Source organism: Schistocerca cancellata, chromosome 2 (genome assembly GCF_023864275.1).
Source record: "Schistocerca cancellata isolate TAMUIC-IGC-003103 chromosome 2, iqSchCanc2.1, whole genome shotgun sequence".
In the NCBI taxonomy this organism is placed as follows: Eukaryota; Metazoa; Arthropoda; class Insecta; order Orthoptera; family Acrididae; genus Schistocerca; species Schistocerca cancellata.
This window is the reverse complement of record NC_064627.1, coordinates 294443807-294457204: the sequence shown is the minus strand read 5'-3', so window position 1 is coordinate 294457204 and position 13398 is coordinate 294443807. Positions and strand designations below refer to the sequence as shown.

The window sequence follows — 13398 nt, the reverse complement described above, 5'->3', positions numbered from 1 at the left end:
ACTGCAGTGGTAGAAGTCAAACACACAAGGAACGACTTTATTGCTCATCCAATGCATTTCAGAATTTATCCATCAGCAGATATCCAGGAGCAATTGCTGCATTTAGATATGGCATTACAAGATATGTGCAAAACAAATATTTGCAGACAACTTTTACCACTGCGACCCAGTCAACTCGAACACAGAACTATGGACAGTTATTTTCAAGTTTGGCATTGGATGGCAAATGACAAAAGAAATATTTTTTCATGTGATATAATTACAAATTTATAGTTTTCTAATGTTTTTTTCCTTTGGTTGTACTGTGAGTCCCTGCTTTTTGCCAAATTTCATTGTTCTAGGTCAAAGGGAAGTACTGTATGGATTTTGATGAGAGTTTGCAAGCATCTGAATATGTGACAAATGGCCATACCTTTTGACTGTGTTGATTTTGAAGCTTGGGTTTTTTACACCTCAAAGGGAATGTATGCTTTAGTATGTGGTGAAAATTTCAGGTGGATATGTCTACCCATTCCTCAGAAAAAGGTTATTAACAATGGGGCAGACAGACAAAATAATCCAATAAGCATTCCATTTTTATCAACTGACACACAGAACCATAAAAATCAAAGTCATAACAACGTGTATGAACACTTACAGTTTATCTAGTGTTCGTAAATTCTAGTTAACTCGCAGTCCACTCCTACAGAGTCAAATTTTTCACTTCCCATGTTTAAAAAGTTAGCTTTGCATTTCACATTGTTGTCCCTGTCGATCAGCACTAAATTTTTACTACTTTTATTTACCAATGCCTTCAGCTCTGACTGCCTCCATTTTAGTATCAGCAGGAATACAGAGGAATAGCTTGTTCAAAGAACTTAAAAACTTGCTAACTTAAGCAATCTCTGAGAAACCCTACATGATAACTACAAAAACAAGCACACTTTCAACTGAAAAATTATTTTGCACAAAATTAAAATCGATCACTCCAATACTGCACAAAAGGTAAAGTATGCTAGATAGATATGACCCACATAGACATAAATGATGTTTACACAACACTTTCTAAAATATTTACAACTTCAATAACTGACCAGGACAATACATCCATCGTAAAAGAATACGATACAAAATGACAAACTATAGTAACACCTTGGCTCATTTTTATAAGTTTCAGTACGTACATCCCACTATCAAATGTAGTTTTCTTTTAATTTTTTATTTGATGACAAATGAGATGGTCTCTGCAAATGAGCTACTGCAAAATTCCAGAAAATGCAGTCGCATAGTTCACTTCTATCATCAAAATTTGAAAACCAATGTAACATCAACAACGGTCATTATATTTGCAACAACGGTCAGACAAAAAGAGTTACAACGTTCTACACAGATAAAATGGTCTAAACACACAAAAGAATATGAACCTGTTCTTGGTGTTCCTGTTGTAATGGTCAAAGCTGCCTGTTGTAATGGTGTAACAGTGTGCAGGGTCTGAGGGAGTTTCCCGGAAACAGAACTGACAGGCACCTGCGTTATTTGAATTGACTGTCCATGAACTGGCTGTGTGATGACCTAGAAACAAAGTGTGGCCTTCAAAAAATCTGCACATAAATACTAAAGGATTATTTAGGATACAGATTATTCTTTAACTACAACAATTAAAATGACAAACTGTATTATCAAACAAAATTAGAATAACAAGTATGACAGCTATACAACCACATACACCAGTCTGTTGTATGCAAAAGTATTTGCCAGTCCTCAGTATCCCACTGGCTAATGATGTGTTAGGAAACTACCACATGTGCACTTCCAGACACATCTCATTTTCATTTCCACAATAACTGAGGAATCTACCATGAAGCCCAGATCATGAAAGGCAGTTTATCACATGATCTAAAAACATTACACACACTACAAGCATACAAAACAATTAGCACAATTAGTATTGAATTCAACTATTCCAGTAACAGGCCATCCATAACTGCTTGCCTTGGCATGTCTGCTACTTCGTACATCCAAACTGACAATATCTGTTCACATTCTTTAGTCCTCAAAATTTTCCACCACCAACATTACCTCAGAACATCAGATGTTTGGAAGAATACACACAACACAAACATGAAATCTCAGACACTAAACAAAACCTTTCAAAATAAATTAAGAAGTAGATGTATATAAAAAAAGTCTTATCACTCTTTCCACTTCAGAAAAAGAAGGAATCAATTTTAAAAGGTTCTCTGTAGTTGTTCCGAGCATTGTGTTTTTCATAAGCAATTTTGTACTTTAAGTAGACATATCAATGAATGAGAGATTTGTAAAGCAATAGAATGGTATCTGGAAACAAAAAGATAAACATCTACTGACAGGTCACATCACCTCAGAATTATATTCATGAGTAGTAAATTTGCAATATATATGTATTCATATGGACACATATGGGTTGAACAAAATACACCACGATGTTTCTAAATTAGACATCTACATTAGCTATGCCTTGCACAATCTCTGTTTGAGATTATTGGGACAACTACAATTTATCATGCTCAGTCATTAAAGTTAACTGCTCTCCAGTAATGAAATTGATGCTGTCATCCATAATAAAATTAAAAAAAAAAAATCAAAACCCTGACTTCTGCAAAAAAAATTTATGGTGGTCGTATTTTGTGGTAACAGTTTAATGTCTGCAAATTTATGTAAAAACAACTGAATTATGAACAATACTCCAATACAAAGGAGCAGATAAAAGTCAGACAAATGGAAATATCAGATTTACAACAAACAAATATTAGTTGAATTACAGAAATATTTATCCTCACATGGGGTGTATGAGTAAATACACCATGTAGTCTGATATTTTGGATAAACACAATACTTATCCCACTTAGTTTGTACCACCTGTAATGGAAAAAAATTGCAGGAGTCAAGAGCAGTAGAGAAGCTGTAAAGTGGGTTAAATGCTAGCATCCTGACAGCATCCTTAGTTACACTTCATAACAGACGAAGGAGTTAGAAACCACTTAAAATCTGAAACGGATAGATTGTTACTCACATACAGAAGGTACTGAGTTACAGACAGGCATAGTGAAAAAGACTGCTAAACATTTAAGCTTTTGGACAGGAAAGTCCTCCTTGCAAAATAAACACACGCACGCACAGTCTACAGGGCCTGAGACCCAACTGCAGACTGTGCCTGCACCTGACATATGCAGCAATGTAACAGTTTCTTCATTGTGCCTGTCTGTAATTCAACACCACCTTTAGGTGGTGAGTAGCATTCCATCCTTTTCAAATAATTGTTATTCCAACCTGAACTTCCAACATTTGCTATAATAAAATCTCTAATATGCAAGTCATTTCTGCTCTTTTTCTCAACCATTTCCACTTCACTGGTCTCTCCTTATATCCTACAAGTTCAGATGCATACTGCAATTATTCTTCTCCTCTTCTTTTCACCACAAATTATCTTCACAGCTATTCCCACCTAGGGCTTCAATTAAAACCATGTTATACAGATGTAGAAAGTGTGATCTCTTTGTCTCCAATAACATGGGCTCAATAGGGTTAGTGTGGTAATCTCGCACTGTGTGGCACTGCCATCATTTTGCGGGCTGTGTTGTCCATGTTTATGAACTCTATCACATGCAACATTTGCTGATATTTTGAGTTATATATTGCGATTCTGCAGCAGTACGGATTATTAGTGATGCTTGACTATAAATTAAACCGAAATATGTGGTTGCCAAGCAAACATTTCGATTCAAAATAATAGTTGACTCTGCGGTCTCCTAAACTCAAATGACAATGTCTTTCTGTTTTATGCCTGGTTACAAGTCAGGTTATAGAAGTTGCAAAGAGTTAAGATGCATTTTCAAGCCCCCAAATGAAACAGGAAATTTTAACAAACTGAACAAAGTTATCCCCAGAGAACACAAGGAGCTAACAAACACTTAAATCTGTGATGCTCACTTTGCTGAAAATTTACTATTAAAAACAGACAAATTCATTATTGATGGAAAGGAAGTGGAATTGCCCAGAATACATTGGCACTTTAAACCAAATTCAGTTCCTCACAATTTCCCTGAATTTGCCGAAGTATTTGTCTACCCCATTAAAGAAAAGAAAACCTCCCACAAAAAGGAAACATGCTTGCAAAATTGTGAATAAAATACCCACCAAATAGTTAGGACTTCTGATTTAAGCAGAACTCAGTTGTTTGATAGGTCTACAATAGTTTATGGACACTTGATGAAGTTACTTTATTTAAACTACAAATAAAAAATTCAAGAAGTAGCTTGGCCAGGACAAGCAATAAACTCAAGTCAGAAGGCTAGAGTAATTGTGCTGCTGGCAGGAGTAGGTAGACTAAAGAAACTCACTTGTAAATGCAATGAAGTTCATCCAGTAAGCAAAAAGTAATTGCAGATACTATGTTACAGGAGTGCCATAAAAAGGATCCAAAAGGAATGAGATACAATAGTGAGCTGCTTCTATTATTTTATTACATATTAAATCTCCTAAGAGTTATAGATGGTGCTTGAAACAATCTGTTACCTACTCCTTCAGATATGCATTTGAGGTGGCTCTTAAAAGATTTTAATTGCACATATGGTATTAACAAGGTCGCCATAGATGCTATTAAAGAGAATTTTAGAGAAGTGACTGATGAAAACAAAAAGACTGGGGTAATTATGTTTGATGAGGTTAAATTGAGAGAATATTCAAGTTCAATGGATCCTATTTATAGATGGATTTGTAGACTTCGGCAGTATGACACCTTCAGACCAAAATAAAGTCTCTGCAGATCATGTTCTCGTTTCCATGTTCATACCTCTGCTACACAGTTGAGTACAACTACTTGCAGTTTATGCCAGTAAAAATGCAACTTCTGGAGAACCGTTAACAAAAATTTTAATTCAGACTATAACACAACTGGAGCAGGCAGATTGTAAATTGTAGAGTTTACATGTGGTAACAACCAATTTAACAAACAAGCCTGGAAACTTTTGCAAATATCAGGAAAGAAGCGAAATACCAAATGCTATTTTCAAAATCCTGTTAATGAGAACAAAAAAGTTTGGGGTTTTTCAGTTGCAGTATGTGTATTGAAATGCATAAGTAACAATTTTCATGATAAATGTATTTTGCTGTTTGGTATTGATATCATGAGCTAAGGACTTTATGAACGTGTTTATGAAGTTTACAATTTACTAGGGTTTGCTTGAGTAAAGGCATGTAGTAAGTTGACATATGCACTCATACACCCCACCTCCCTTCAGCGAATGAATGGTCGCCTTGCTTTCCAGTTCTTTAGTAATAGCATGGCAAAAGCTATACATTGTTTTAGAGAAAGTAGCATCGTGGGATTTCAAGATAGTGAGCCAACTGAAAAATTTACTCAGTATATAAATGATGTTTTTGATGCTCTGCATTAAAAAACACCATTGTGTGGTATGAGAAAGGATTCAGATCACCAGAAAATTCTGCAGCATATTTCTCATAGTCTGACCACTTCAGACAGTACTTTGCACCAAACAGAACATTGGAATCACTCAGAGTAACAGTACACAGCACATCAGAAATAGCTGAACACTTGTGGAATAAAGGGTTCAAACATGTACTGACTTCCAAGTTCTATCAGGATCCACAGGAGCTACATTTTGGTATTATTAGATCATTGACCTGTGATGACTACCCTTCATCAGTAGACTTTCTACATTTACATAAGCTTCAGTCAATAAATGTGCCTGTCAAGAATGGTTTATCAAAGGGAGGGAATTGTGAATCAGGGATGGAACCCACTCTTAAATCCTATGTCAATCAGATAAGAATCTTGGCAAAAAATCTGAACCAGAGAATATAGAAAAAAAAACTGATTGCCACAAATGGCAGTGAAAATCATCCTAACAACAGAGTGCTTGATACTGGGCGGGGGGGGGGGGGGGGGGGGGGGGGGGGGATGTATTGCACACAACATCTAAGCTCATATTGTACACTAGGCCTCAAAAATTACTAAATGTTGTGACTCTTTAGACTCACTAAAGAATTCATCAGTAGAAAACTGTCCTTTTTCACTTTTCACTATCTTGAAGGATTATGTTCTCATCAAGGACAAAGTTATTTATGTTACCCTTCAGAAGCAATGTGAAATCTCTTACTATAGGCAAAAGAAATCTTAAGTACTAATTGTTGTTCTCCATCTGCTTTCTGGCATGACTTGCTCTATGACTGGAAATCATAAAAAAATAAATAAATAAAAATGAAGACTTCAGGTTTAGCTTTTAGTGCAGGACATGCCATGGAGACTTCACCCAAAATAATACTTCACTACATGAAATGTCAATTCTACTTCAAAATGAAGAACTCGAGAAGGAACTTAAGTCAGTAAAAATGAGCAAATCAATGAGGAAACTTTCCACAGTGTCCAGCAGTTCAAAGGTGAGAAAATACATAGAAAATGTTTCTAATTTTTTTTATTTTAGTGTGCAGTAATTTTTATTCATAGTCTAGTTTTGCTCTATAGACTTTTAGACCTATGAAAATTTTCTTCTTTTCAGCTGTAGACACGCTCCATTACAGTCACTTTTGGGCAAGCAGCATTTATTTTAAGATTACAGTAGTTGTGTCTTGTGAAATATAGGTGCTGATGCATTCTTTGGTTGACTACTGGCCAAGAAAATCTAAATCCTGACTGAAAGGCAGGACAGTAATAGTCAAAAACACAACATTAGGAGAGGATTAAAGATCAATAATGTTCTGCAATACATATTACAGAACTGAAAACTTTTCACAACAAATGACATCTTATTATAACTCTGGTTTATTCACAGCATTACTAAAAGTAGTTTTAATGTGCTATATTTTGTAGTTGGTCAGTTACAGAAATACGAAGTGAAATGATAAGAATAAATATTAGTGTTGCCGAATAACAATCATTCAACGATTCCTTTTATTTCCTTTTCTTGCAACTTTAATCATTGACAATCCAGCAAAATGTGCAGGTTATGCACTGCCTTGTTCTGTTTCCATGCCCAAACAATTCAAAAAAATCAGTTATCAGTATTGAGTTTGGGCTTAAATAATCTAGTTTAAGTATGTTCCCACAGCATATATGAGAATCATGACTTTATAACATGTAAAATAGAGGTATGAATGTGAAAGCATAATTCAACTACATGGGAGGGTAGTTCTTAAGTGCAAAAGGTGTACAACAAACTAGTGGTCACACTTTCTACATTCTATATGCTATGTTAAAAGTCAAAATTTGGATAAAGTTCTGCAGCAAATCATTTCAAGATGCAATGATAAATCTGCATTAACACCTTCAGTAAGCAGTCTTTACTTATAACTGGATATTAGAGAGTGGCTCTCCCCACACACACATACAGGACTTGAGGTGCAGTGTGCCGACATCAATTTTCTGAAGCAGTATGGTACAATTCTGAAAACAAATTGAAAAAAATAGCTTTTGAAGACCCAAGATTTCTGACTGCTATTAAACACAGAACATTATGACCTGCAACAAGTTTGATAGTAGCTCGGTGCATAGCACAATGTGATTGTATTCCTGCTTTGAATCTCACAAGTAGCATACTTCTTTTTATACTTTTTTAATTCCATGTTTATTAATAAACTGTAATTTTAATTAACAAATACAATATCGAAATTTTTATAGAAATAATGTCTTTATTTATAATCACTACTCGCATTAAAAAGCAATAAAGTAAAGTACAGAAATGCAAAATATCAAACACAAAATCAAATACTTTTTTTTATTTCTAGAGACTGGACAGTGTCGATGTATACAATTTTTGTTCATTGACTGGCCCTAGCAAAACTCTCACCATAACACAGTGTTCAAAAGATCACGCCCGCGTTTATATCAGGCCACGATTTTCTCAATGTATAAGCCAGCTTATGCTCAAAAACTGTACTTATTTAGCACGAGAACAATGTACGAATGTCTCGCTACCTGTCCCTTGACAGGTGCTGTGTTCTTTTGTCAACTTCTAAAAATAGTTTGAAAAAAAAAAAAAAAAACTGTAACGAATGTAATAGTTGCTGCCTCAGCTGACTAAGCCATTTTATGCTTGAGTTGTCTTGAGTTTCATGTGTGCTTTCATTACGTTTTGCAGTTTGCTCTAATTGTGGTACAAATATGTCATGTACGTTGAATGAGCATGAAATTTTGGAATCTAAGAGAAAGAATTCAATGAGTCTGGATCAGAAAGAAAGTATCTGAGTGGGAACACTCTGAAGATATTCATATTCAGGTAAGCTGCAGTCTACTACACTTTTTCGTTATTAATATTGTTGCTACAAATACTCTTTCTGTATTAACAATTTAGTTCTGGTTTATATCTCTTTATCTCATCTTTTTCACAGATGAATCTCATGAAAAAGCAGCATCCAACCCAAGTTTCGATTTCTTTGGAGAAAACAAGACAATTTACTGAAAAATCAGGCATGAAAGAAAAATTGGTACTTTCCTGCTTGCAGCATACCACTCTGCATGCCAGAATACTTTAAATTTTTTTTTCTATATGCAAGCCAATTGTGAGTGAAATTGCTCACGAACCCCTCTCTCACTATTTTCACCATCATTGTAAAATTTCTAATCTAACAAGGAACTAAAATAAACCTTGAAGCTTATTCTTCTTTAGTGTGTGGTGTGCGCGCGCGTGTACACCAGTGCGCACGCGCGCGCACACGCACGCACGCACGCACGCACGCGCACACACACACACACACACACACACACACACACACACACACAGCGCGTGCACATGCCGGTAAGACAACAGTATAAATGCCTGGTTTTCTCAGCACTGTTCTTTTTCAAGTTGCTGGACTTCAAAAGCATTTTTCATGTATGCATCAAATTGTAATTAATCTTCATGCAATAAGTAATTAAATATAAAAAGATTTTTATTCAAAAATTATGATTCCATATTTCTTAATTAACATTTCAATTTGTTAATTAATACAGCTACTACCAAAATCTGGGCTGGCAACTATATGATTACAATCAAATTATTCTATGTGCTGAGCTACCAACAAACTCATTGAAGGACATAATGTTCTGTACTTCACAGTGCTCTGAAATCTGTTCTTCCAAGGCAGCTCTCTGACAATTTTTTTTTTTTTTATTGCATCATATTGCTTTAGAAACCTGATGTCCGGGCACACACCTTCAAATCTTATATGTGTGAAGAAAATCAATGCGTCTAGGTCCATAAGTCTCCTTGTCATACACGTAAGAAATGTACATACAATAACTGTCATACAATCAGAGCTTACCTTATGACTGACACTCTGATGTGGTGTCCCCGTTCTTCCCGTTGTTGCAGCGATCTGTGCATGTGTAACAGGTTTTAGTGGTACTGTTCCTGTAGCACCCGTTGTACCGGAGACAACCACCGGATGTAGCGAAACAACACTAGATGGTGCAACTGCCTGCCCAAGTCGTGCCACACTAGACGCTGCTATGACTGCAGCAGCTGGTGCTACAGCCCTGCTCTGTGAAGGCTGGGCAGTTACTGTGCGTGATGGCGATGGAGCCGGAGCAACCGCAAGTCTCGTGTGGGTGCCGACAGAGCCTGATGCTACTGATGTACGTCCCACCTGTTGTGACTGTTGCGAGGCCTGCTGCTGTGATTGTTGTGTCTGCTGCGGCTGCTGCAGCTGCGAGTGCTGAGACTGCAGCTGTTGTGATGACTGTTGCGACTGTTGCTGTGGCTGGATCTGAGTGCTGACGATTTGCTGACTGGTAACACCTACTCCTGCTGACGATCGACTACCTACAGTACCGGGGTGTGACGAGGCAACCACAGGCTGTGAAACAGTTTGTTGTGGTAGAGTTACCGGTCGTGTTGCAACACTATTTACACGTGAAGTTGCCTGCTGTCCACTGGAAACCTGACTAGGTGTCACAGGGCCACTTGTCCTCTGTGAAGGAGGAGAAAGCACAGTGGATGTTACCCTCTGTGAGGAATGTGGAACCTGATTTGGTACCCTAACAGTTGTTCCACACACTGTTGTTCCGTGAGAAGCTGCAGATGTGGAAAACTGCACCGCAGATGCCACGACAGTACTATTGCTATAAGCAGCCTGTGTTTGTGTCCGTGTAGTTAGCACTTGTGTTGTACTTGTTGTTCCTGGCACTGAAGATGGTACAGAAGATGGAACTGTGACAGCAGCAGCCTTGAAATAGCTCCCATCAGCAATATGAAGCTGTGAATTGAAACAAATTAATGAAAAATCAGGACAAATTTATCCTGCACTTGAAAATCTTGTGTTATATTTAAGCATTACAGTTTCAATAATTTTTAATATCTTCTGAAATAAACTAAAGCTAGTTAATATGCAATACAGCAGAGGAGGAAGCCAAAACTCTTAACTACATTGTGCACAGACAAAGGAAGTAAAAGAAGAAATCCAACAGGATCTCTGCATATTAAATAGAATGAATGGTAAAGAGGAGTTTCAGAAAAGGTACGAGAACCTTCATCAATAATCTTGCAGCTAATGTGGAGGCAGCAGCTAACAGAGGCGATAACAAGATACTATATAACATCACAAGGAAACTGTCAAATAAGAAATTTGGGGGTGATGTGCCAATCAATAACAAGTAAGGATCACAAATCGAGAAGACGAAGTGCAGAACTGCGACGTTAGAGATGACACTAAATCACTGAATGTGGCCGGGGAGGGATTCCCACAAGATATGCCAATTAAGGTAGAACCGCCATCGAAAGAATAAATTGCTAGAGCAGTCCAATAAATAAAAAATCGAAAAGCTCCGTGCCTTGACAACATCGGTCCATACTAACTTAAAGTAGATTGCTCTGTGGCAGCAGAAATTTTACACACACTACTGTCAGCCATTAGGCTGAATGAAAAAGTACTGGATGATTAGAACAAATGTTTGCTCGTCAAGCTCAAGAAAGGAGACCTATCAGTTTGTGATAATTCGAGAGAAATCACCCTCCTGTCAATCCCAAGCAAAATCCTCTCATGAATAATCCTAAACAGGATAAAAGCATATGTAGACAAGAAAATAAGGGGGGAGAGAGAGAGAGATAAGAAGTGAGATTCAGGGGAGGTCGCTCTTGTGTTGACCAGAAAAACACCTCGAGAATAATAGCTGAACGTTCATATGAATACCAGTCACTGCTTTATACGCTGTTTGTGGACTGAAAAGTCCTTTGACAGTATAAAATACGGAGCTCACTGCAAACTTTTGGAATTCCAAAGAAAATAATTGCTTGTCAAGGACATGTATGAGAACTACACATGCCATGTTCAACATCAAGGTCCGATTTCAGATCCAATATCAGTGAAAACAGGAGATAAGCAGGCTGCATGCTCTCACCGATAGTATTTAACGTAGTACAGAATCTTGTAATGACACAAGCAATGCATAAAGTGTCAGGAATAAAAAAGATCAATGGAACACATCTAGAAGACCTAGACTCTGCACGTGGCCTTTAAACTGATACCCAAAAAACTAAAGACATGCAGGCAAATGACAACAACACAGCAGAGCTTAAGCTTGGAAGCCAGGTAATAGTAAGGGTGGATAAGTTTTTCTACCTTGGAAGCATAATTACACCGCATGGTGGTGCAACGGAGGACATTAACAGCTGCATCGACAAAGCCAAAGCCACTTTTACAGCTCTCAGTTCTATCTGGAGATCGAAGGAAATAACACTGAGGACCAAACTGCAGATATTAGAAAGTAATGTAAAATCTCTGCTTCTATACGGATGTGAAACATGGAAAGTGACAGAAGCTAATCCATAGGCTGCAGACATTCAACAACAAATGTCTGAGCAATATCCTGGGGTTACGGTGGCCAAATGTTGTCTCTAATGAAACACACTAGGAAAGAACCAGCTAGAAGCCAATTGAGTTGCAAATAAGAAGCAAGAAGTGGAGATGGTTAGGACATACACTTAGCAGACCAAATGAACGTATTGCATAGGAAACACTCTATTGGATCCCACAGGGAGACGGAGACAAGGCAGGCCCAAAATCATGTGGAGACGATCAGTTGAAGCAGAAGGTCAACAGCAAGGAATAGGATGGGAAGAAGTGAAAATACTAGTATGAGATAGAACAAGATGGCGATCCTTTGTTGCAGCCTGTTCACATAAGGAGCTAAAGGAATTAATAATGAATGAATAAATAAATAATAGTTAATATGACATTAGCAACAAAGTCATTTGAATATGGAAGACATCACTGAACTAAACAAATTAATTATGAGTGTAAGGTTTCAAAAAAGTAAGCTCAGCATCTCTCTCCTGACGAGCAGCTTTATACTTAGTGCACCATGTGCAAATTTACAAAATGATTTACACATTCACGGAACATCCAACTTGGGTACTATGTAAAATGCCTTTTAATTTCATAGCAGTTAATCAGCCACAGCAGGCTACATGGAGCTGCAAAAGCTACTGGTTTTGGCAGACCTTGCTCTGTATGATTATTCAGTTCTTCAAGTACAAGAAACAGCTATAGTAGGCTGCACCAGAATGGCTAAAAGTTTAGACAGCAGTCTCTCTTTTATACCTTAAAGCTGCATAGTCATCACATAAATTAGGTATATACACAGGAGATTAAATTGACAGTGTCCAATTATTTTTTATATTAAATGGCTAGCTTGTCCCAGTACATACAAAAATAAAAGAATGGTAATGGAGACATGACGAAATTCTGAAGCGCATTTGTTAAGACACTGGCCTCAGACTTTAGAGGATAGCAGAGTCTGTCCAGCCATCCTGACTCAGGTTTTGCATAGTGTTACCACTTCACTTCATGCAAATGTCAGGGCAGTTCCTTCGGCAAAACCACAGCAGACCACCTGTCCCTTCCGCATCAAGAATGTGTGAATATTCCAATGCCAGTACATGACTTATGTCGTTCCTTGTTTTAAGCTGACAAATACTTTATAACTGTAAAATGATCACTAGATGAATAAATTACTAATATTAATCTACTGCGTTACTCGCAAAATAAATGTCTTCTCAGGTACAATCAAGGCCACTATCGTTTTCATTTAATGCTGTTGTGTATAATTTGAACTCTCTAATTTCCATTACAGTTGTGAATCTGACCCAGCAAAGAAATTAGAAAACTAGAAGACTAGCAATCAAGATTATTAGTTTCACATTAGACAATTTCATGAAATGTAGTGAATAAAAGAAATTTAAATAATCAACAATCTCTTAAGTTATGACAACACTGGAAAACAACAGCCTCAGTTAAGAACAGGGTGAAGTGTTTTTTGGAAGGGAGGGAGCAGGGGGGGGGGGGGTGTTTGAACTGAATAGTACACAATGATTTATACAAGCAACTGTGGGGTACTAGCAAAGTCATTAAAGTATTAGACGTACCGAAAATAGAGTTAATTAA

The 13398-nt window shown here is 37.1% G+C and overlaps 1 protein-coding gene across 3 annotated transcripts in view; it reads right to left on the bottom strand.

Moving 5' to 3' along the window:
- Window positions 1-13398, bottom strand: part of LOC126161658 (mucin-5AC) — a 101736-nt gene that overhangs the window by 65617 nt on the left and 22721 nt on the right. For all 3 annotated transcript variants that reach the window (XM_049917652.1, XM_049917654.1, XM_049917653.1), the window contains 2 exons: window positions 9280-10212; window positions 1404-1551 (listed from right to left, as the gene is read on the bottom strand). In XM_049917652.1, the coding sequence (XP_049773609.1) occupies window positions 1404-1551; window positions 9280-10212 (1081 nt within the window). The remainder of the gene's footprint in view (window positions 1-1403; window positions 1552-9279; window positions 10213-13398) is intronic.